The sequence below is a fragment of the Budorcas taxicolor genome, chromosome 7 (genome assembly GCF_023091745.1).
Source record: "Budorcas taxicolor isolate Tak-1 chromosome 7, Takin1.1, whole genome shotgun sequence".
Lineage (NCBI taxonomy): Eukaryota > Metazoa > Chordata > Mammalia > Artiodactyla > Bovidae > Budorcas > Budorcas taxicolor.
The window spans coordinates 4,342,854-4,366,156 of record NC_068916.1 but is presented as its reverse complement, the minus strand read 5'-3'; the positions used below and the strand labels follow the sequence as shown (position 1 = coordinate 4,366,156).

General features: G+C 41.8%; 2 protein-coding genes across 2 annotated transcripts; both read left to right on the top strand.

Moving 5' to 3' along the window:
* Window positions 1–222: 222 nt before the first annotated feature.
* LOC128050373 (zinc finger protein 28 homolog) lies at window positions 223–19,790 on the top strand. The gene is made up of 5 exons (XM_052642613.1): window positions 223–503; window positions 9,294–9,424; window positions 14,121–14,174; window positions 19,054–19,176; window positions 19,475–19,790. Exons 1-5 carry the CDS (start codon window positions 223–225, stop codon window positions 19,516–19,518), a joined length of 633 nt encoding a protein of 210 aa, XP_052498573.1. The 3' UTR covers window positions 19,519–19,790.
* A 1,440-nt stretch (window positions 19,791–21,230) lies between these two features.
* Window positions 21,231–22,625, top strand: ZFP2 (ZFP2 zinc finger protein). Its single transcript, XM_052642612.1, has 2 exons — window positions 21,231–22,185; window positions 22,354–22,625. Exons 1-2 carry the CDS (start codon window positions 21,231–21,233, stop codon window positions 22,623–22,625), a joined length of 1,227 nt encoding a protein of 408 aa, XP_052498572.1.
* Window positions 22,626–23,303: the final 678 nt, after the last annotated feature.

The following is a 23,303-nucleotide window of genomic DNA, read 5'->3' as shown; positions in this document are numbered from 1 at the left end:
CAACTGAACTGAACTGAACTGAACTGATCGCGAAACCATCCCCCCTCTCCCCGTTCGTGAAAAAACGCCTCTGGTTTGCTAGCCTCCAATCCACCCTTTCTTCCTACGACTTTGCAAGGGACTCGTCTAGGCTCCTTTTATTTCGGAAAAGGAAAAGTGAGGCTTTGCAAAGGATGGCTGCCCCTTCTTCCCTACCCATGGGTTAGGAATCCAGAAGCTCTAATGAGGGGGCTTCTTCAGGGTTGCGAGGGTAAGGCCACCGCGCCGCTGACTCCTGGCTTGACAAACCACAAGCCCACCAAAACGAAGCAGCCCTTCTGGGAGCCACCCCTTTCTCTGGCGGTGGCATCGCCCCGCCCCGCTGCGGCCCGCGTCTGCGCATTCCTACGCCCTCGCCACGCCCCTCCGAAGCTTTGTGGGAAATGTAGTCCGACTTCCCGGGGTGGCGGTGCCGCGAGGGGCGTCATCGGTCCGCAGGCGGCCTTGGCCGCTTCTGCGAGAGGGTGAGTGAAGGGGCCGCGGCGGGAAGCGCCCGCTCCGGAGGGTGAGCGGGGCCTTGGCGGGAGGCGTCCAGCGCAGCCAGGCGAGGCCCCTTAGGGGTGGGGCGGGCTGCTGATGGGCCGCCAGCTCTCTGACCCAGCGCAGCGCCGGGCTTTTAACTCCCGGTGTGCCTCCTGGCGCCCTGGGAGCCCCGCCGGGAGAACGCCGAGAGCCGAGCGGTCGGGCGCGGCTCTTGGACCACCTGTCCCCCGAGCGGCCAGGGCAGAGAGCTCGGCCCAGGGGCCCAGCGTCGCAGGGGCAAGTGGGGCCGAAGCCTCTGGAAGTCGCTCGGACCCTGGGTTCCTCCCCGTCGCGAGCCGTCCCCGGGACCCGCCGTGAAAATCCCGGGGGCTTCTCGACCAAGCTGCGGGTCTTGGGGCTCCAGCTCCGGCCCTTTGTGTAAGCCGCATCTCGGGACCGCCCTCACTGGTTTCCGATTCCGTGGGGCGCTGGCGCGGGCCCCGCTTCACTCCTCTCTCCGTAAGAATGGGGAGGGCCATCCTATGCAGATTTCTACTTGAGGGAATCCTTTTCCTTCTTCTTTTAAAGCAGTTTTTTCTCTTACCAAAAATAAAGAAGTTCACTATAGCACAACTAGAAGGTCCAGAGGAGCAAAAAGGGAAAAGTCATTTGAAAACTGTCAAAATCTGCATGTCTATATACATAGAAACGCTTTCTAAACAAATATGTGGATATTAGTATCCTTTTCTCCATTTACTTTAAAAAAATGAGTTATGAAATACATGGGCGCGAATCTTAAGCTCCGTGATTTCTTAATAAATATTTTTATCTGTGTAGTACAACTTAAGATGCGGAATAAAGTTTTTTTTAATTTAATATTTTGAAACCATCTACTTACACTAGGTTTTAAGAGCAGCTAAGTCAGCTTATTAATGAATATGAGGAAAAGTAAGTCTGTGCCACGCTTAATCCTCTCTGTAGGCCTTAGTGTTCTTTCTCAGGGTTGTTGTGGGCTTTTTCTGATTTTTTGTTTAGTATTATAAACAATGAAGGCCATCTGGCTACATTTATCTTTGCATTCTTACCTCATTCTGTAAATCTTCTCAAGTGAAATTTCTAAATCATACTATAAAGTTTGTGATACCTTCTGTCCTGTTCTCTCTAGAACAGTAGTTTATAAACATTGCAAGGTAAGGGTACCTTACTGACACACAGTTAAGTCTGAGTGTTACTGTTCTCTAAGTTTCTGAGAGGTGCAAACAATAAGGTGCATCTATTTGCATTTTGAAAGTGAGTGAATATTTTTATGCAGTTTGCATTGTGTTTTTAAATCGTGTGTCTGATACACAAATATATTTTCAATTTCTATGCAGAAATGTTGCATTTCTATATGTTCCGATGTGCAGACCTTCCCTTCATGTTTGGGTCTTGGACATCATTGTTAGGGAGTCTTTTATTCCATATATCACAAGATACTCATCTGCATTTTCTTCTAGTACTTTAGTTTCACTTTATGTGCAAATTTTTATTCTTTTCCAAATGGTAAGGTCTTGTTCTGAGTTACTGAATCATTCATCCTTTCTGTGGTGACCCAAGGACGAAAGAGCAGATAAAACCAAGGAGGGTCTTAGAATGCAGGAACAGAAAATCCAGACCCTTATCGTCCTTCCTTCCCCCTGTTGTAACTAATAATGGATTTCAGGTCCTCCTGAGCAGTATAGCCTGTCTCCCCTCCTACCCCATAGAGAGAAGGTATTTGCCTTACTCTCCCTCCCCCTGCCCACCCAGTAAATGACCTGCAAGACCCCATCCCACTCCTTGCACCCTGGGTATAAAAGTGAATTAAGGACTGCTGTTCAAGATCGGTTCTCCCTTGAGCTGGCCCACTGTTCTGACAGCGTCTCCCACTCTAATAAACTTTATTTCCCTCTCATTCTGTCTCATGTCTGGAAATTCTTTTCCAACCCGCGCTTGGACCACGACATTTTTGGTGGCCCATACAGGGACCTTGGGGCCTCTTCCCCCACCTCCTCTCTTCTTTCTCATAGGGACCCTCTGCAAACAGGCAAGTGCTGTGGAAGCAACTGAGGAACTCTGGCCAGGGTTACCCTCTGGTGTGTTGCAAAGGCCCCACTGTTCACTGTGCCCCAGTAACTGCCGCCCGAACAGGTGAGGGTCTCTCCTTTGTCTTCTTTCCAGCTGAGAACTAGGCCAACCAGTATTGTGAGCATGGGTCAGGCACTTAAAAGCCATTAGGGGGCCTGCCACATGAAGACTCCCGTGTGAGGATAAGGGGGACACGGAACAGATCAGGCCACAAGGGCATCCGCCTGCAGCAAGACAATTTCTGTGTGCCATGTCAGGCACATAGTGATTGAAGGAAAACAGAGACCATTGTCCCCTGGCCACCGCCTCCCCAGTAGGATTGTAAGGCAGATTCCTCAGCCTTCTTCCCTGTCACTTCTTTCCTTTTCAGTCCAGATTGATTTACAGGAGCCTAGGTGTTGCTTCTGAGCTATCCCAAGAGTGGCTTCCACGTTTCAGGGAATCTCCAAACAGTGAGTCACCCGGTTGCTCCCAGGAATCTCTGTACATCCTGGGATCCTCTCTCAGACTCACCCCTTGGCTACATTCTCAGAAACTGGAAAATTTTGACCCTGCGGGAGACCTGGCCCCAATACAAACTGGGGCACCCAAAAAAAATATGGCCTCTGAATGGCACACTAGCTTTTGCCAAAAGCAGGGAAAGGACTCAGAATTTCCGTATGTTCTGTTGCCTCCCTGTCTCCTGTCCCCATCTGTCTCTCTCCATCAGATTCCCTAGATGACCCTTACTCGACCTTTCATATCCACATGACCTCTTGGAAAGGATTCTGAGGTTCTCTTTGGTCCGGGTCTTTCCCTGTATCCAAAAGCCTGAAGGATCAAAAACTCTCCTAACATTCTAAAGAATCCCCTTCTAACTACACTTATCTCTCAGGTGGGGAGGGAACCAAGCTTCCCCCACTCCTGAACATCCTAAAAAATTGCCTTCTAACCACTCTTATTTCTCAGGATGGGGAAGGACCAAGCTTCCTCCTGCAAATTCCCTTAACCCTTCAGATTCTTCTGATGGGACAAAGACCTCACTTCCCATCAGAGGGACAATCCAAGATTTTTATCAGCTAATCCTCCCCTGATATCAGAGTCAATTTGAGCACTATTTGGTCTATATTTTAGCTATAAAACTATGACTAAGCAACCCACTCCAGTACTCTTGCCTGGAAAATCCCATGGACAGAGGAGCCTGGTAGGCTGCAGTCCATGGGGTTGTGAAGAGTTGGACACGACTGAGGACTTCCCTTTCACTTTTCACTTTCATGCATTGGAGAAGGAAATGGCAACCCCCTCTGGTATTCTTGCCTGGAGAATCCCAGGGATGGGAGCCTGGTGGGCTGCCGTCTATGGGGTCGCACAGAGTCGGACACGACTGAAGTGACTTAGCAGCAGCGCAGAAAGGAAAGAGAACTTTTTGACGCAGGATGGCCATGATATTCTATAGACTCTGGAGAAAACTGGTTAAAATGAAATTTTTTCTTGGAAACTGCAAAACCGGTTCTTTTTGCATATGCAGTTAAGAACACCTAGCTTATTAAAAGGCCTGCCTAGGGAAAAGCTGAAGTTAACTCTTTCCATGTCCTTGAAATACACAGCCCACTTTACCTGAAACCTCAACCTTGGGCAAATTAGAATTTTTAAAAAAGGGGGGCAGGGGGGGAATCAAAGAGACATTTTAAATCTCAAGCGGAAAACTACGATCTGTCTGTATTTATGTATGTCTCAGTGTGTGTCTTTTGGGTTTTTTTGGTAATATTGCTGAAATTGTAAATGAGTTCTAATTTATTGGCCTAAAGAAAAGTAAGCACTTACAAATCAAACAAGTCTAAATACAAGGGAAATTAACTTAAATGAATTTCAGATTCATGTGAACTGGGAAATATGCAGTATTAAGTATCTAGTATTAATGTTTGTTTGCTAATCTGATATAGACATATCTAAGAGTCATTAACATTAAGCATAATATTTCCTTTGTGCCTAGATTTATTATAAGTTAAGTATTGTTATATTGTTGTATCTGTTACAAGTTTGTCAACAAGAAAAGTACCTGTAGGGAAAAAAAACCTGAAAAATGTAAATGAGATATGAGCTTTTAGATAAACTATTAAGAACAATTATACTTTAGAAATGTCTGTCTAAAACAGCAGTCTCTCTAGATTTTGGTAACCTAAATATCTAGGGTTGTGCTAAACTAAGTGATGGAAGTTTATTGAATAGCTAGGTCATTTCCAAATAAAATAAGATTCTGAAACATTCATTACTGAACAATAACTTCTTCTTACAGAGAAACTAGTGATTTTGGACTTTTATTGAATAACGTTTGATGCCATCCTGAGATGTTCTCTAGAATTTTTTTTTGGAATTTAAAAACATAAATCACTGGTATTTATGTTCACCAATCTATAGAATGCGAATATAAAGGTCAGTTCTTGGTTGCTTAAGGAAAGTAGGATGTGTGTTTTCAGTAAAGAAGATAGGAGGAGTGAAATTACATTTTATGAAGGGAAAAGGAAGTAGGTCTGACTTACTGGTGACTGTTTCAGGATGGGAGAACAGAGTGATGGGTACCGAAAGTGATAAGAAGGTTTTATGAAAAGTGGACCCCAAGGGAAGAGTTTTGTTTTCTTGAGATGTTGAACTGCCTTTGATAATGGATTTTAAGTTTCTTTATCCCTGAAGTGATCTGTTCTATGTTTACCTTTGAAATCTTTTGTTAACTTTGGCTAAGTGAATAACTGTTGTTTCACTGTGACTTATATGATCCTATCTGACTGAGTGTTATAAACCCTTTTGATATTTATTGAAAACACTTCCTAAATCATTTGACTTCTAGCTAACTTTGGGATGCTTCAGAGGGCCCCTGAGACATCCCAAAGAGAGATACTAAACTACCTGAGTTCATTTGACATGTTAAATTACATGGGAAATATTGCTAGAAGAGTGATGAATCATCTCAGGTTATATTGTATGGTTGATGTTACTAATATAGATATCCTAAAAATTAAGTGAAATTCATGAAAATCTGATATGTCCTGATAAAATGTCATTATAATTCTAGTTATCATGTTAAAGTGTTACAAGTCACAGCAATGGCCAGGCTACATTGTCAATTGCAGTTTAATCAGATTTTAAACATGCCTTCTATGGTTTCACCCTGATGCCTTTGCAAGAATACTGCTACTTCAAGATTTATGGAGAAGACTTTTCTAAGATTAAGCGATAAACAAATTTTGTTTGTTATCTGGTAAACTGGTAACAGACTGGAATTTAGCCTACTCTCTATGTTAAGAGAACACAGTTTTCCTAGAATGAAGTTTTTGATAACAGATTATCAATTTCTTTGCCTTTAAGTGGTTTATATTTGTTTTTAAAGTCTTTTGTTACTTTGGTAAAGTAAATCAACAGTATTTAAGATTACGGTGCATGTAGACAAAGCTCATTCTGCTTCTACAAAATATAAGCCCTCATGGTTAGACTTTTGCTATCCTGATGTCCTTAAAACATGGCAACAGTCTACTCCTAAATTAGGGGATTAGAAATCGGTGAACAGTAGCTATAAGTCAAAGAGTCAGGGCTACGGGAAGTCCAAGACGGCCGCTTGGCTTTTCCCGGCTCCCTGACAAGTCTCATTTTTATTTGATGGGTTAAAGCCTTCCCTCCCTACAGGGTTAATGCCCTCACAATGACAAAAAAATTATATTTCACTTAATGTTAAGTTCTAGTTTTGTTAATTAAGGTCTGTTTATTTCCGAGATAGTTCCTTGTTGTTATGTTATATTGCTAAAAGGTTTAATTAATTAAGTTATTAAAAAGGACACTCTAAGTTTGTTTTTAAAGCTTAGCTGAGTAACCAGTCTTTGAATAAAGGTCAGATGCTCCATGATGTACAACGAGGAGATTCACATCTGGCTATAATTATTTAACTAAGTCAGATGACCTGTGGTATACTGGACTCTACCTAATGAAAGTTCTTGACTTATAATTCTTACTTATGACCTTACTAATAACTGCTGGCTTTGTTATTTTCTATGTTGCTTGTTTCAGATGATTGTTTCTTAACATTACTAAATGTGTGACTGAGCCTGTGATAAAATGTGGATATGCAGTTCCATATGAGATCAATGGTTATAACAGTGTAACTCTAGATATGGGAAGAAGCAACATGAGGGAATCATTTCCTGGACCAAGAGGCTAGTAAGACAGGTATGGTCCAGAGACTTGCTACTTGCAAGGTCTGGTCCTGTAAGAGCACACTTGAGTGGACTGTCCATGGAATCTTCGGTAGACTTGAGAATGAGCCTTCCCAGCACCGCTGGACACAGCAGCCCTGAAATGCCCCCAAAGCATGGTCAGATATGTGGCTATGAAGGGACCCTGCTGACTGGAAGTTGGCACTTGCCAGCTGCCTCTAAAATCATTACATCATGACCACTGCAAGCTGCTGGCCTTCAACACCCCTTGAAAAGAGTTCAGGGTGGAGATCAGAAATAAGGCACTCTGTGCTCTGGGAAAAATTCAGAAGACCCGGCCTTGAGATCATTAGATGCTTTGAGGTAAAGATTCTCTGAGCCCCAATTCTTGTCTCTTCTCATACCCAGAGAAACAAGAATGTCGTGAACCAGCCTAGTCCTGGCTTTCCTGGCTAGCTCCTCAGCAGCGTTTCTACTTCTATTCATCTTTGGGCCACGCACCTCTAACTTCTGGGTTAAGTTTGTTTCTTCTAGAGTACAGCACATCTCCAAGTGATAGTATGACAAGAATATACCCTGACCAACACCAGACAGCGCTGAAACAGGCCACCTTATCACTCCATGGACGCTCCTCTCCCTCCGTAAATGCACCCTGGCAGAGAGCAGGCAAAGAGCCCAGAGCCCCGTGCCAGCCTGAAGAAGTCAGAGCGGTCATCGCCCCTTTTCCTTTGAGACTGGTTTCCGAAACGCCTGAGAAGGGAAATAGGTAGATAGTTAGATATCAACAGGGGCCAAAGAATTGACCCTAAAAATAAAGAGAGGGGGGAATGTGGTGACCCAAGGACGAAAAAGCAGATAAAACCAAAGAGGGTCTTGGAATGCAGGAACAGAAAACCAGACCCTTATCGTCCTTCCCTCCCCCATGTTGTAACTGTTCATGGACTTCAGGTCTCCTGAGCAGTGTAACCTGTCTCTCCTCCTACCCCATAGAGAGAGGGTATTTGCCTTACTCTCCTCCCACCCTCCCACCCAGTATACGTGCCTCATCCCATCAGCAAATGACCCACAAGACCCCATCCCATGCCTTGCACTCTGGGTATAAAAGTGAACTGAGGACCGCTGTTCAAGGTCGGTTCTCCCTTGAGCTGGCCCGCTGTTCTAACAGCGTCTCCCACTCTAATAAACTTTATTTCCCTCTCATTTTGTCTCGTGTTTAGAAATTCTTTTCCAACCTGTGCTCGGACCACGACATTTTCTTCATTGATGTGAACTGTCACATTTTTTCATATCCTGAATTCTTATGTATAAACTTTTTCCTGAACTGTTTGTGTTGCTAGGATTTTAATTTATTCCATTGACCCTTTTCCCTGTTAGACTATAACATCCATGAGGGTAGAGAGTTTATTCTGTTTGCCCTAAGAATAGGTGCCTGGTACACAGTAGGTGGCCAACAGTATATCTGGTGAATGAGTGATTCTCCCCATGCAGTGACACTGTGTACTAAATTTGTGTATGTGGCCAGTCATGTCCAATTCTTTGGGATCCCATGGACTTTAGCCTGCTAGGCTTCTCTGTCCGTGGGATTTTCCCAGCAAGAATACTGGATTGGCTTGCCATTTCCTCCTCGAGGGACTCCTGTAATATTTGGAGGGCAAGTTTGCTATTCCCTTTCAGAAATTTCCTTGCTATTGCTTCATAACACAATTAACTTTTAAAAAATATCATCTTTTCCGTAATTAACCTCACAAAATTATTATTTAGGTATAACTTGGTTGGGAATGTGTTAAGTTTATAAATTAATTTCAAAGAAGTGGCAACTTAGGATATTGTGACATCTTATCCAGGAAGATGGTATGTCTTTGTTCAGCTTTCTTTAAATAAGTTTAATCAGTAAATTAAATGGTATTTTTTTAATGGTATTCTTCACATAAATGCCATATACTTCTTATTTGGCTTATCTGTAGGTATTATATTGTAGACAAAAAAATTCACAACCTAAAAGTTGGGAGTTATGTTTTATTCAGCAGAAATTTTTATGACCTCAAGCTCAAGCCTGGGAGGCAGCGTCTATCTCAAGTAACCCTGAGAAAACTGCTCTGAGGAGGCTGGGGAGGAGCCAGGATATATATAGGAGTTTTGCAACAAAGGGCAGGTAGTCTGAATGTCAAAAGATGATTGTTAATTAAAGAAAACTGGAATTTAGCACTTTTCTGTGTATGGGAAGATGCGAGAGTCAGGGCTCACTGAAATCATTCCTTTGATAGGCTCCTGGGCTGCCTGGGGCTGGTAGCCTATGTTTTCACACCCTGAGTTTCCTCAAGGCTTACTGTGGGGAGGGGCTGAAGTCTGATGTCTGCTAGATGCCAGGTATCCTTTCTTTCCTGAATTCCCCTCCAGGCTCCCCAGCTCACTGGTGGCGGATACAACTCTGATAACTATGATATCTTTTGTTTACTGATATGGCAGGCAATATTCTATTTCTCAGTAATTTTTTTTTTTTTGCAGGAGTCTTGCTTCTTACATCTTTTCCTTCCCTAAGCTCTATCTTCTCTGGATCCTGCCCATCCCCTGGGAAGGACACCACAGGAAGGAAGGAGAAGGCAATGGCTGCTGGGCCTCTACTTTGGGGAGTTCAGGTAAACTCAGCTTTCTCTCAAACCTCTCTCTTACTCCTTGCTCCTGTAGTGTAGGTAGGCCTCACCACAGAAAACAGAACAATTGAGATCTCTGAATGTCGGATGTTTTCCACAAAACCCTCCCTCAATGTCTCTCAGTTCTGTTCTCAGCTGCCAGTTGCTTATTCAGCTGGATGCCTTGGCCTGTTAATTTGTTGGTGCAGTTCAGGGGTCAAAAAAGGAACAGAAATCATGTGTGAGATGGTCCTTATAGGTGCTTATAGGGCTGTGGACTCTCCAGGAACATAAAAGAGGTCACATTTCTACAGGGAACAGTCATGGTGATTGCACATGTATACGATAATAAGAAATTAAAAGACGCTTACTCCTTGGAAGAAAAGTTACGACCAACCTAGATAGCATATTCAAAAGCAGAGACATTACTTTGCTGACTAAGGTCCATCTAGTCAAGGCTATGGTTTTTCCAGTGGTCATGTTTGGATGTGAGAGTTGGACTGTGAAGAAAGCTGAGCGCCAAAGAATTGATGCTTTTGAACTGTGGTGTTGGAGAAGACTCTTGAGAGTCCCTTGGACTGCAAGGAGATCCAACCAGTCCATTCTGAAGGAGATCAGCCCTGGGATTTCTTTGGAAGGAATGATGCTGAAGCTGAAACTCCAGTACTTTGGCCACCTGATGCGAAGAGTTGACTCATTGGAAAAGACTCTGATGCTGGGAGGGATTGGGGGCAGGAGGAGAAGGGGACGACCGAGGATGAGATGGCTGGATGGCATCACTGACTCGATGGACGTGAGTCTGAGTGAACTCCGGGAGATGGTGATGGACAGGGAGGCCTGGCGTGCTGCAGTTAATGGGGTCGCAAAGAGTCGGACACGACTGAGTGACTGAACTGAACTGAACTGAGCAATAATAAGAAAAAGTACAGTTAAGTACCCAGGTTGTCAGAGTTCCAGGACCCAGGTTTTCCAGAGTTCAGGAGAAAGAGAAGATCAGCATGGTGACCAGAAGTAGGGTTAAGTAGGGATATATGGAGAGGATTTGCTGTAGTGAAGTCAGGGCATCTGAAGTTTAAATTCCAAATATTATTTAACAGCTGCACTGTCTTGGGTGAGTGGCCTGACTTCCCTAAGCATTAGTTCCTCATGGTGATGACAGAAATAACAGCCTTAACTGAGTGTTTGCCACATACTTGACACTGATAAGAATTTCACTGGACTTGTTTCATTTAATAATACCTACTTCATAGGTGTGGTGAAAGATTAAATGAGATAAAGTAAAAAGAGCCCAGCATTGGTTCCTGGAATGTTGACAGTACTAGCTCAGTTGTAGGCATTCTTAGCATTATTCCAGACACTATACTTGGTGTTTTATTAGAGTTTGTCAACCGAAAAAAAATGCACAAGATGAGAATTGTGAGTTAAGTTTTATTTGGGGCAAAATGAGGACTGAAGGCAGCATTTCAGATAGCTCTTAGAAACTGCTCCAAAGAGGTAGGGGGGAAGGTTAATATGTATGTGATTTTGGGGAAGGGGGAGTACATGCAATCAAGCACCTTTTTTTTTTTTTTTTTTGCAGAAGGTTACTGCTAGTCACAAAGAGCAGATGTCACCATGAAGGATTTTAGTGCTTTTCTAGATATGACAGGATGCAAGAACTGGGCTCATGATATTGTCTCCTGAAAATAACTATCTAAAGACCTGTTTTGCCAGTTGTCCCAGAAGACAGGTGCTTCATTCCTGATCTCCACCCTGAACTCTTTTCAGGGGGTGTTGAAGGTCAGCAGGTACAGCAGCTCATGTGTAGAGGTAGATGGCATGTACCAATTTGTAGGTGACAGGCTTTACAGGTGGAGTGAAGGCAGCAAGGGACTGGAAGTAAGAGGGATCAGAGACAAAGTTGGGGTCAAGTACCGGGAAGGAGGAGTTTGTGTGCTGGGTGGGGTGGTAGGCCTGACAGTAGAGGAGAAGTCAGAGGAATTTAAATCAGGGAGTTGGCATGATGAGAGCTTTTCTGAGAAGCAGCAGAAAAAATCAGAGGAAAAAAGGGCATAAGGAGCCTAGGCTAGTTTTGCTGTGAGAGATTGCTTGAAATGGATCCTACTAGTTTTTGCTAGAACTTGAAGCTGTTGCTTCTCTGGAAAAGGAAGTAAGACATCAGGAGGATTTGACCCAGGAAACTCTTAAGTTCTTAGGTGTTTTATTGTTTTACTTTTTAAGTTTAGGTATAGTTAACCTTGTCTGCCATCCTAAAGGACTTGTGGTATTTTCTCTAGTCATAAGGTCATATGTTAGGAGTCTCTTGAATATGTCACTTGGTTATTTATAAAAGGAGCCAGTCTAAAGACTTCATGAAGACAAACGTTGACTGTCATGATTTCTCTTTGTACTGCTTTCTCTCCTCAGTGTTATCAAGCTCAGTTTTAAAAGGAAACATAATTCACAAAAATAGGTACTATCAGAGAATTTCTGGAAAGGAGGAAGATTTAAGGTGGGGGAGCACTCAGAAGATTTTAGTTGATGAAGGCTTCAGTTTGGTTGTCAATAGCCTTGATTTTATTTTATTTAGTTAAAATGCATGCATGCTGCATGCTAAGTTGCTTCAGTCATATCTGACTCTTTGCAACCCTATGGACTACTGTAGCCTCCCAGGTTTCATAGTGTTCTCCAAGCAAGAATACTGGATTGGGTTGCCATGCCCTCCTCCAGGGGATCTTCCTGACCCAGGGATTAAACCTGTGTCTCCAGTGACTCCTGCACTGCAGGCAGATTCTTTACTGCTGAGCCATCAGGGAAGCCCATTTAGTTTAATAGTGCTAACTACATTTTTAAGTCAACTTTACTTTTCAGGTATCATTTACATAAAATAACCCAGTTAAAGCATACAATTCACTGAGTTTTGACAAATTTGTGCACCAACATCACCAGTGTCCCAGTCAAGCTGTAGAACGTTGTCATCGCTCCAGAAAGTATCCTCACCTATTTCCTATCCACAGCTCTCATCCCAGGTAATCACTGGTTTCACCTGCTTCCTACACAAAACTCCCATCCCAGGCAATCACTGGTTTGATTTCTAAACACTTGAGTATTTGTTTCCTAAAGTTAGGGACCCTGTTTTATGTCCTTACACTAATACAATTCTGTTAGCTGACCTGCCGACCTTAGTCCTGTTTTGCCACAGATGTCCTTTATCTGATCCAGGAACTAATCCAGTTCTCACCTGGCATCTAAATGTCCTGTCTCCTTAGTCTCCCTGAATCTGGAACAGTTTCTCAGTCTTTGTCTTTGATGACCTTGACACTTTCAAAGAGTATAGTGATTGATTTAGGATGTATCAGTGGAGTGTTAGAGCTGTATTCCTTCTTTCATCTTCCTTAATATTTTCATCTTTCCTATATTAACCAGTTATGTGACTGTGAATTGCTCAAGTATAACTTGCTAAGTTTTATCCTCTTTTTCTGAATATAAATATTAAGCATATAGTTGTAAAAAAAAATTAAGGTGATAGGGTTATAAGATATACTTCTAGGTCTCAAATCCTCAAAAATGACTGTGGATGTACATTCTTCTAGCCTTTTAAGATGCCTTTTTGTGTCCTTCGTCCATTTCTATGTTGAGTTGTTTATATATTAAAGAAGTGGATATTAGTCCTTTGCCATAAATTGCCATTCTTTTGTTCCCTGTCGTTCAGCTTTCTTTTAAATTTTTTGGTAATCTTAGGCTACAAATAAAGTTTTATGCAGTTAACATTTCTTTTCCTTTGTCTTTGGAATTATTGCTATGAAAGGTTTTCTGTAGCCTAAGTTTATAGAAATATGTCTCTACATTTTCTACTTGTTTTTATCATTTTAAATTTAGTTTCTTGAGCTACCTGGAATTTATTGTACACATGTGAGGTTGGACTCTAACTTCATTTAATGTGTAGTAAGGCATTTCATCATCCATCCTTTCATTACACATATTTTTAGTGCCTGCCTACCATGTGCTAAGCAATGTTCTGGATGATGGGAAGGTAGTAGTGAATGAAACAGACAAAGGCCTTTCCTCCTTGATTTTCTCTTCTAGAAAGAGAAGGCAGCAATGAAGAAGAAGAAATACTACTGAGGATGGTGTTACATGCTGTGGTCACCAAACAGTAGGGTGGCCTGGCTGCGTGTGACACGCTGTCTGCTTTAGTTAGGCAGAACTGGGTTGGCACGTTTGAGGTGATGGCATTCAAACTGTTGTACACCTATTGAAATAATATATTGAGTACTCTGCCTATTCTTGAAAGATTTGAGATACTCCCTAAATTTACACTAAATTAGATACACTAAATTAGATAATACACTAAATTTATACATGTATATAAAATGTTTACATTAACATATTTAGATACATTTACATATACACTTGAGTTTATTTTGCTGAATTCTGTTCTGTCGCTCTATTTCTACTGTAGTACCACTCTGTTTTATTTGTTTTAGAATTTACTTTGTTAGTTTATAAAGAACATCCCAACCTCCTTTGGTTACTGTACTGTTCGTATACATTTATCCTTAGGGTCAAATTTTATTAACTGTTATCAAGTTCAACAGAAACCGTTAAAAAATATGCAGTTTTGATTTGAGTTTAGTAACTATATCAATTTGAGGAAGATTACCATCTTTACAATATTTATTCTTCCTATTGAGTAAAAAAAATTACCTTTCCTTTTATTCAGGTCTTTCATCATGGCTTTTGTTAACTTTCATCATGAGGATCTTGCTTATTCCTAGTAAGTGTATTCCGAGGTGTTTCAATTTTTGTTGCTATGGTGATTGTGATTTAACCAGAGTTATGACTTGGTTAAAAAAAATTAAGACACTGGGTTGCTGAGACTTACATATGAAAACATTTGTGCTACTGTGGTGTCTAAAACTTTATCACTATTGTATCTTCTTTATAAAATATATTTTCATTATTAAAATATTCCTATTTATTCCATTTGATATTTGGCCTTTATAAAGAATAACAATATCAAAAACCTCTGTGTTTTATATTTGAGGAAACCTCTGCATGAAGGAGATAAACCCATGAAGCTGCTTATTTCAAATACCATGGTTTACCATGAGCTTAATGTAGTGCTGGGGAGAAAAAGACCCATAATAAGTGGAAAGGAGAAAGGGAGAAAACATCTTAAGAGATCAGCAACAAATACATTCTATGACTGATACAGTTAAGTTTCAGTTTAGCTTTTTAAATGGAAAAGGCAATGGCACCCTACTCCAATACTCTTGCCTGGAAAATCCCATGGACGGAGGAGCCTGGTAGGCTGCAGTCCATGGGGTCGCTAAGGGTCTGACACGACTGAGCGACTTCACTTTCACTTTTCACTTTCATGCACTGGAGAAGGACATGGTGTTCTTGCCTGGAGAAGGACATGGTGTTCTTGCCTGGAGAATCCCAGGGACGGGGGAGCCTGGTGGGCTGCCATCTATGAGGTCGCACAGAGTCGGACACGACTGAAGTGACTTAGCAGCAGCAGCTTTTTAAAATGGCTTTCTATACTAATCTACCCAGGGTTCCATAGTACGCTTCACAGTAGGGACAGGCTCTGAGGCCGGTGGCAGGAGTGGAGGGGGTAGTAGGTTCTGCACTTAAGGGAATGAGAAGAATCTAGGAAGGTAGAGAAGACCAATATATAACCCATCAGAGTCTAAATTTGGGCTTTTAATTTTGCCTTATTAACTTACTGGGAAATTCCCTGGTGGCTCAGAGGTTAAAGCGTCTGCCTCCAATGCGGGAGACCCGAGTTCGATCCCTGGGTCGGGAGGATCCCCTGGAGAAGGAAATGGCAATCCACTCCAGTATTCTTGCCTGGAGAATCCCATGGACGGAGAAGCCTAGTAGGTTACAGTCCACAGGGTTGCAAAGAGTCGGACATGACTGAGTGACTTCACCTTCACCTCACCTATTAACTTATTGAAAGTAGGTTAATTTTTTGGAAAGAGAATATCATATTTATTATTGCTTTTTAATGCATTGTTTTTTTAAATGAATTTTATTATTATTATTTTAAAAATTTTTTGGCTGCATTGGGTCTTTGTGGCTGCACGTGGCTTTCTCTAGTTGTGGTGAGCACAGTCTGCTATCTAGTTGGGGGGCGTGGGCTTCTCATTACGGTGGCTTCTCATCGCAGAGCACAGGCTCTAGGGCACGCAGACTTCAGTAGTTGCAGTGCCTGGGTGCAGTAGTTACAGCTTGTGGGCTTAGATGCTCCACAGCGCGTAGAATCTTTCCGGACCAAGGATTGAACCCGTGTCCCCTGCATTGATAGGTGGATTCTTAACCAGTGGACCACCAGGGAAGCCCAGAAAGAGGGTATCATATATATGATCTATTACCTTTTTCACAAAGGGGCTTATATTTCCACATATATTCTACCTTATCTGTTATTGATATGGTCTCATCCCTGTTTTTTATTTGCTTTTGCCTGCTGTATCTTGTCTGTGCGTGTGTGTGCTCAGTTGGTCAGTCATGTCTGACTCTTTGTTACCCCGTGGACTGTAGCCCACCAGGCTCCTCTGTCCATAGGATTCTCTAAGCAAGAATACTGGAGTAGGTTGCCATTTCCTCCTCCAGGGGATCTTCCCGATCCAGAGGTTGAACCTGCATCTCCTGTATCTCCTGCATTGCAGGCAGATTCTTTACCACTGAGCCACCTGGGAAGCCTGTGTCTTTTCTCTAGCATCCCCACTTTTTAAAACTTTTTGGTTTGTGTTTTATGTGTGTCTCTTACATGTATGTATGTGTGTGTTGCTCAGTTGCGACTGACTCTTTGCAGCCCCATGGACTATAGCCCACCAGGCTCCTCTGTCCATGTAATTTTCCAGGGTCTCTTGTATGTGCCATATAATTGTATTTTAAGCCAATTTTACTGCTTTTCTCTTTTAATAGATAAAGCCAACCCATTTACATTTGTTGTTATACATGTATTGAGTCATTCTTTTGTTATTTAATGATTTATCATTATTATGCTTTCTTGTTTCTTCCCCTTTCTTTAGAACATTTTTCAAACTGATGATTTTTCTCATTTCTTTTTTTCCTTTCATAAAATGGAATTTCTGCCATGTATTTCTATACTACTAGTAGCTACTTTTGGTGACAGAGGATAAGATGGTTGGATGGTATCACTGATTCAGTGGACATGAACTTGGGCAAACTCTGGGAGATGGTGAAGGACAGGGAAGCCAGGCATGTTACAGTCCATGGGTTTGCGAAGAGTCCGACATGACTTGGCAACTGAACAACAAGTAGCTACTTTTACTTTTCTCAACAATATTTGTCAATAATTTTTAACATGTTTTTGTTATTTTGATGTGTTGATTTAAAAGTACTAGGAGAAAATAAATAATGAGGTAGAAAGAAATATAGTAAACTCTGTGCCTCAGGGTTGACACTTTTTCTAGAGTTCATAGCCAGTAGGGATGTAAAATATCCAGATTGCTTGGAAATTGGTTTCATTCCATCTCTGAACTCATCAGTCCTTTTCTCTCTTTTGCCTATTCACATATTACAGTGCTGTCTGTCCTTAAATGCAACCTTTTCCATTGCTTTATTTCCATACCTTATTCCTTACTTCTTTTCATACAGCTTTTTTTTTTTTTTTTTTTTTTCTCTCATCTTCACAAAAGTTTGAAGTAATTTCATCTGGCTGCTTCTGATTCCTCATCTTCCATTTATTCTTTTATCCAGTGTAAGCTGACTTCTTCCTTCATCATTCTTCTGAAATTAGCTAACTTTCAAATCAGACATTCTTTTCAACCATCATGCTATTCGACCTATCTGACTTCTGATAGTGTTGACTAGCCCCTCTTCCTTGAAACCCCTTTCCCCCCAAGTTTCAGTCCTGAGTCGCCTTCCATCTCCCTGTCTGTCTTTCTCTCGCTCTTACGCTTGCTGAGAGTTGCTGGGATCTTTTCTTGGCCTTCTCCTCACAACATGAGGAGCTGGATGGCCTTGGGTTCAAGCTGTATGACTTGAATGTACTAACTTTTTGATCCTCAGATTCCTCATTGGTAAAATGATGACTTTAATTCTATCACTTTGGCAGGTTGTCCTTTGGGTTAAATGAGCTGAGGCATATGAATCTCCTCTTGGTACAAAACTGAGTACAAGGTGAGTTATCATTTAGAGTGACTGCCACTCAGTTAGTGTTCGCTCTTGTATTAGTTAGGGTTCTCCAGAGAAAGAGAACCAATAGGATGTATGTCGATATACAGAGAGGTTATGAGGAGTTGGCTCACACAGTGATGGAGCATGAAGTGTTCCCATGACCTTCCATCTGCAGCTGCAGAGGGCCCAGGAAAGCCAGTGCTGCTGTCCCACTCCAAACCAAGGGGTGTGAGATCCGGCAACTGATGGTCTAAGTCTGGATCTGAGTCTGAAGGCTCAAGAACTAAGAGAGCTGTGTTTAAGGGCTGGAGAGATGGCTATCTCAGCTCAAGCAGAGAGAGCAAATTCACCTTTCTTCAGCCTTTTTGTTCTGTGTGGGCCCTCAGTGGATTGGATGATGCCCTTCCACCTTTTTGTTAACTCAATCTACCTATTCAAATGGGAGCACTCTCACAGAAATACCCAGAAATAATGCTTTACCAACTCTCAGATCATACCTTAGCCGAGTCAAGCTGACATGTGAAATTAACCGTCACACTTATGAAACATAGTGATTTCTTACAGAGTTTTATTTCCTCGTCTAAGAGATGGAAAACAAGGCCAAAATGGGCTTGGAAGTTTGAAATGCCATTTTCAAGTCAAGCTGGGTGTTTTGCTGGTTGTCTCACAGACCAGCCACATTCTAGATTTATCCTATTTATACATGCTTTCCCCCCATTAACTGGAGTTTCCACCCAGTTATTGTAAAGCCTAAAATTCCATGTGCTGTCTCTACAACTTTGAACCTTAGGGAGCTCCAGAGACCTAGCTGTGAGTTCCCCTGTTCTCACTGGATATGCTCCCACCTAGTGGGAAGGGCTCCCCATCCAACTGGCTCTCGTCAGTCTGGCCAGGTACACTTGTACTAATCCTCAGCCTAATGGTTTTTTATCTTCCTACCAGCTCGAAAATGTTTAAAGAAGCCAATCATATCTTCCCATGGTAGCCAAGGGTCACATCGCCCTCCTGTCAGTACAAAGCCTGCCTCCCACAGCCCATGCTGGCTCACTGTTTCTGAGTATGACCACCAAATGGTCTGGCCTGGTGTGGAGTGTCCTCCCCCAGGTTGTGAGAATATGTGACTGATAACTGCTGTCAATCTCTTCTGTCCAGTGCTGTGTGTCATGTATTTGGTCATCTTGTGCTATTTAGGGTGGGGAATCCATCCTTTCATCAGTGGGGTAAAAAGGTACAATCAGAATACCATCTACTCTTCTCCACTGCTAATCTAGAGCAGCCTTCAATATCTTTCCCTATTTTTCCTTATGTCTGTCCCTGATTGTTTCATAATAATGTCTGTTTTTGTTGCAGATGTTCAGTCTCTTTTGGAAGGTAACATTTTCTCTCACAGATCTCTTCTTTATCCTATCCTGTCTAATGCTGCTTGTTTTTTGTTATTTTTGTTTTACTTCCCTCAGAGGTGTTATTGGCATAATTCTTTTTTAAGCAGGAATTTATAGTTTCAGGATTGAAGGATGTGTCTGTGGACTTCACCTGGGAGGAGCAGGTCCATCTAGATTCTCCTCAGAGGAACCTGTATGGGAAAGTGATGCTGAGAAACTATAGGAACCTGGTTTCACTGGGTAAGGACTTCTTGTAACTCAAAACCTACCTGTTACCATCTTTCCTACCACTGACAGCTTGTACAGCCTCTGGAATTTTTGAATTTGTACTTGACATCCTAATACTACAGGACATTATTTTAGGGTAGTTCCTTAGTGTCCTGTCAAGGTGAAAGGTCTTTTCTGTAGAGAATGGAAAAATGGAAATCTCAGAAGCCACATACTCTCAGAAGCCCTGAAGAGGAAGGGATAAGACATGCTGGGAGTGATTTTTATGCTCAGTTCAGAACTCAAATGTAGTGTTTTTCTTCCTAAGCAGGACATCAGCTTTCCAAACCAAATGTGATTTCTCAGCTGGGTTGAGAACTGAAGCTGATGACAAAAGAACATTCTGGGTACATCTCCCCAGGTAAGGATCAGGCTGCAAAGACTTGTTTTATGAGTGTCACCTTGGGGCGAAACCACTTCAGAGGTCCCTGAGTCTCTTGAGACCTGTACCATTTGCTGTGTGTTGTCATTGAGTCAAATGTTACAAATACCTTCTCTAGTATGTAAGTTTTTTGGGGTTTTTTTGGTCTTCTGATGCTTGAGACCATTTAGTCTTCGAATGTTTATTCTCCCATTTGATTTTTATGCTCCCCCCTTGTTCTCCTACTTTTATTAAACATTTCTTGAACTTCTGCTTAGTTTCCAAATTTTTTATTTTCTGTGTGTCAGTTTCTTTTCAATAGTGTTGTCTCTCTCGACTTTGTATTTGTCTAAGAGTGTGAATATATACCCCATGTCCTCTGTGTTGTTTACTGGGTAGCACTTGTTGGTACTTCACACTTGACTGGATAGGCCTTCTTTGAGCTTACTTGGTGGTGTGTGTGTTTTACAGGTGGACCCTGCTTGGCTTTCCACTTTTTCTCTTCTTCTGTGTAACTGGGTCAGATTAGAAGGATAAAGTCCAGTTCCTGCGTCTTTTGCTTTCACAGTAAAGCCTCCTGCCCATAGGCCTTTGACCTCTTGGTTCACTGCTGTCTCTGCTCTGGTAATTCTGATCAACCTGACAAGTGGATTCTCAGACTGTAGTTGCCTGTCCTCTGCTTCTCATTGCTTCCAGGCCATTTTATCTGGGATAAGAAATGGGATCAGTGAAAACAAAGGCTGAATGGTTACAAGGCCTTTCCTCTGGCTCCATTTCAAGCAATTCAACAGATTCTTGCCTACCTGCCTCTACCACTAGTTCTTATCTTCAAGGAATGGGTGTTTAGGAAAGGGTAGGGCCCTTTAGGATTCTCTTCCCTAAACAGAGTGAGAAAATCACAGGCTCCTTGGGCAGAAGGGAGGAGCTTTGAGATTGTGCCATCCTCCCTTGAGAGTTTAAGTTTCAAGTATGTTCTGATACTTTATCTTCCAGCCAAGTATGTACCCTAAGGGTAGTTTATATGCATTAATTTACTTAGTCCTTATGAGATTATTTGCATCCTCATTTTATATCTGTGAAACTCAGATTCAGAGAAACAAGTAAGTACTTAAGATGCTAAGCATTAACAGCCAGTGTTTAAACCCAAGTTTGTCTGCCTCCAGGGTAAACAGTCTTTTCACTATGTCACACTACTGTGTTTTATGAAGATTTAATATCAGAATTATAGCCAGCCTGCAGAAGAGAAGAAACTGCTGGTAAATGTGCTATGGCTTATTGATCTGCCTCTCCTAATCCCAACTTGTCTATATATCTTCCCTTAGTTCCATCTTCCTTTGTCCAATAGGCGGTGATTTCAGTATCTGTCCCTCCTGCATAGGCTCACTCTTTCCTCTGCTTACCCTGCTTCTAGTTCCCCTATCGGTGGCTCACTGTTCTTTCCCTCCCTTCCAATTCTCTTCCTATTATAGGGACATCTTTGGAAGCTCTCAAATGTGCCATATAGTTATTCTCAGTTGCATTCTCTCATTCCCATCTTATACAGTTTTCAATCTAGTATAGAAACAATTTTGAATTTTTATTTTTTTCAGACTGGAAGACCAAGACCTGAAACAAAAGAGTCAACTACAAAGCCCAAGTTACTGAAGATTTATCTTATGGGGTAATAATGGAAAGGGAAGGTCTCTGGCATTCTTCTTTAGGGGAAACCTGGGAACCTGATAATTGGTTAGAGGGGCAACAGGAAAACCAGGATAGACATTTGGGCCAAGTGCACATTACCCATAAGGAAACCCTCACTGAGCGAAGGACATGTGGAGGTAATGAACTTGAAAGATGTTCCAGTCAGGGTTCAATCATTGATATACAACAAACTGTTCCTGTGGGGAAAAGTCCTCACAACTGGAATTCACATGGAAAAGACACCAAACAAAATGCTGAATTAATTAAAACTCAAAGAATATTTGCAGGAGAGAAAGTCTATGAATGTAATGAGTGTGGGAAAACCTTCAGCCAGAGTTCGTCTCTTCTTAAGCACCAGAGAATTCATACGGGGGAGAAACCCTATAAGTGTAATGTATGTGAGAAGCACTTCATTGAACGTTCCTCACTTACTGTACATCAAAGAATTCATACTGGAGAGAAACCCTACAAATGTAATGAATGTGGGAAAACCTTCAGTCAGAGCATGAACCTTACTGTTCATCAAAGAACTCATACTGGAGAGAAACCATATCAATGTAAAGAGTGTGGAAAAGCTTTCCGCAAGAATTCATCCCTTATTCAACATGAAAGGATTCATACTGGAGAGAAACCCTACAAATGTAATGAATGTGGTAAAGCTTTTACCCAAAGTATGAATCTCACAGTGCATCAAAGAACTCACACAGGAGAAAAACCCTATGAATGTAATGAATGCGGAAAAGCCTTCAGTCAAAGTATGCATCTTACTGTACATCAGAGAAGTCATACTGGAGAAAAACCCTATGAGTGTAGTGAATGTGGAAAAGCCTTTAGTAAGAGCTCAGCTCTTACCCTGCATCAGCGAAATCATACTGGAGAAAAACCCTACAAATGTAACAAATGTGGGAAATCCTTTAGCCAAAGTACGTACCTTATAGAGCATCAGAGACTTCATTCTGGAGTAAAACCTTTTGAATGTAATCAGTGTGGGAAAGCTTTCAGTAAGAATTCATCTCTTACTCAACATCGGAGAATTCATACTGGAGAGAAACCTTATGAGTGTATGGTATGTGGAAAACATTTCACTGGGCGATCATCCCTTACTGTACATCAGGTTATTCATACTGGAGAGAAGCCTTATGAATGCAGTGAATGTGGAAAGGCCTTCAGCCAGAGTGCATACCTTATTGAGCATCAAAGAATTCATACTGGTGAGAAGCCCTATGAATGCGATCAGTGTGGAAAAGCCTTCATTAAGAATTCATCCCTTATAGTACACCAGAGAACTCATACAGGAGAGAAACCCTATCAGTGTAATGAATGTGGAAAAGCCTTCAGTCGGAGTACAAATCTTACACGGCATCAGAGAACTCATACGTGAGGAAAACATGGGACCCTCCATCATGATTAACTCTTCAGTGGTAATCAGATAAGTCATGTAATATAGAAACCTAATAAATGTAATGATTCCAGTAATTTTTTAGTTGAAGTATAACATACCATGTCAGAAAATACAGACACTGCAGAGAAACCACATAAAAGTGGAGAGAAATCTTGATTCAGAAAGTAAAACTTACTTTATACCAGAACGTTTAAATAACTAATGTTCTAAGCAGTGAGGATTCATGCTGAAGATAAGTTCTATTGTATTATACTGCAGATTCTCCTTTGGACATCACAGACTTCACACTGGAGAGAAAATGTGAGAGTGCTTAACTGGACAGCCCAAAGACCTGGTATGTAGTCCTGATCTGCTACTAACTTGGACAAGTCACTTACTTTCACCAGGTCCCAGTGTCCTTATTTGGTAAATGAGGGATTTTTAGATTTAGAAGGCTCCAAGATTGCTATAAGCTCTAAAATGCTACAATCCCATAAATATAATGAATGCTTGAAAATCCTTGATTTTTCACCATCTTATATATGTTATCTAGATGCTCCTATTCCACAATCTGGTTTCTCTGAATCTGTTCAGTCAAAATTTTGTACCTCCACCAACTTCTATGATTGTTTCATGTCCTCCTCTATACCCTTTTATTTTCTCCTCTGAAATATTGGC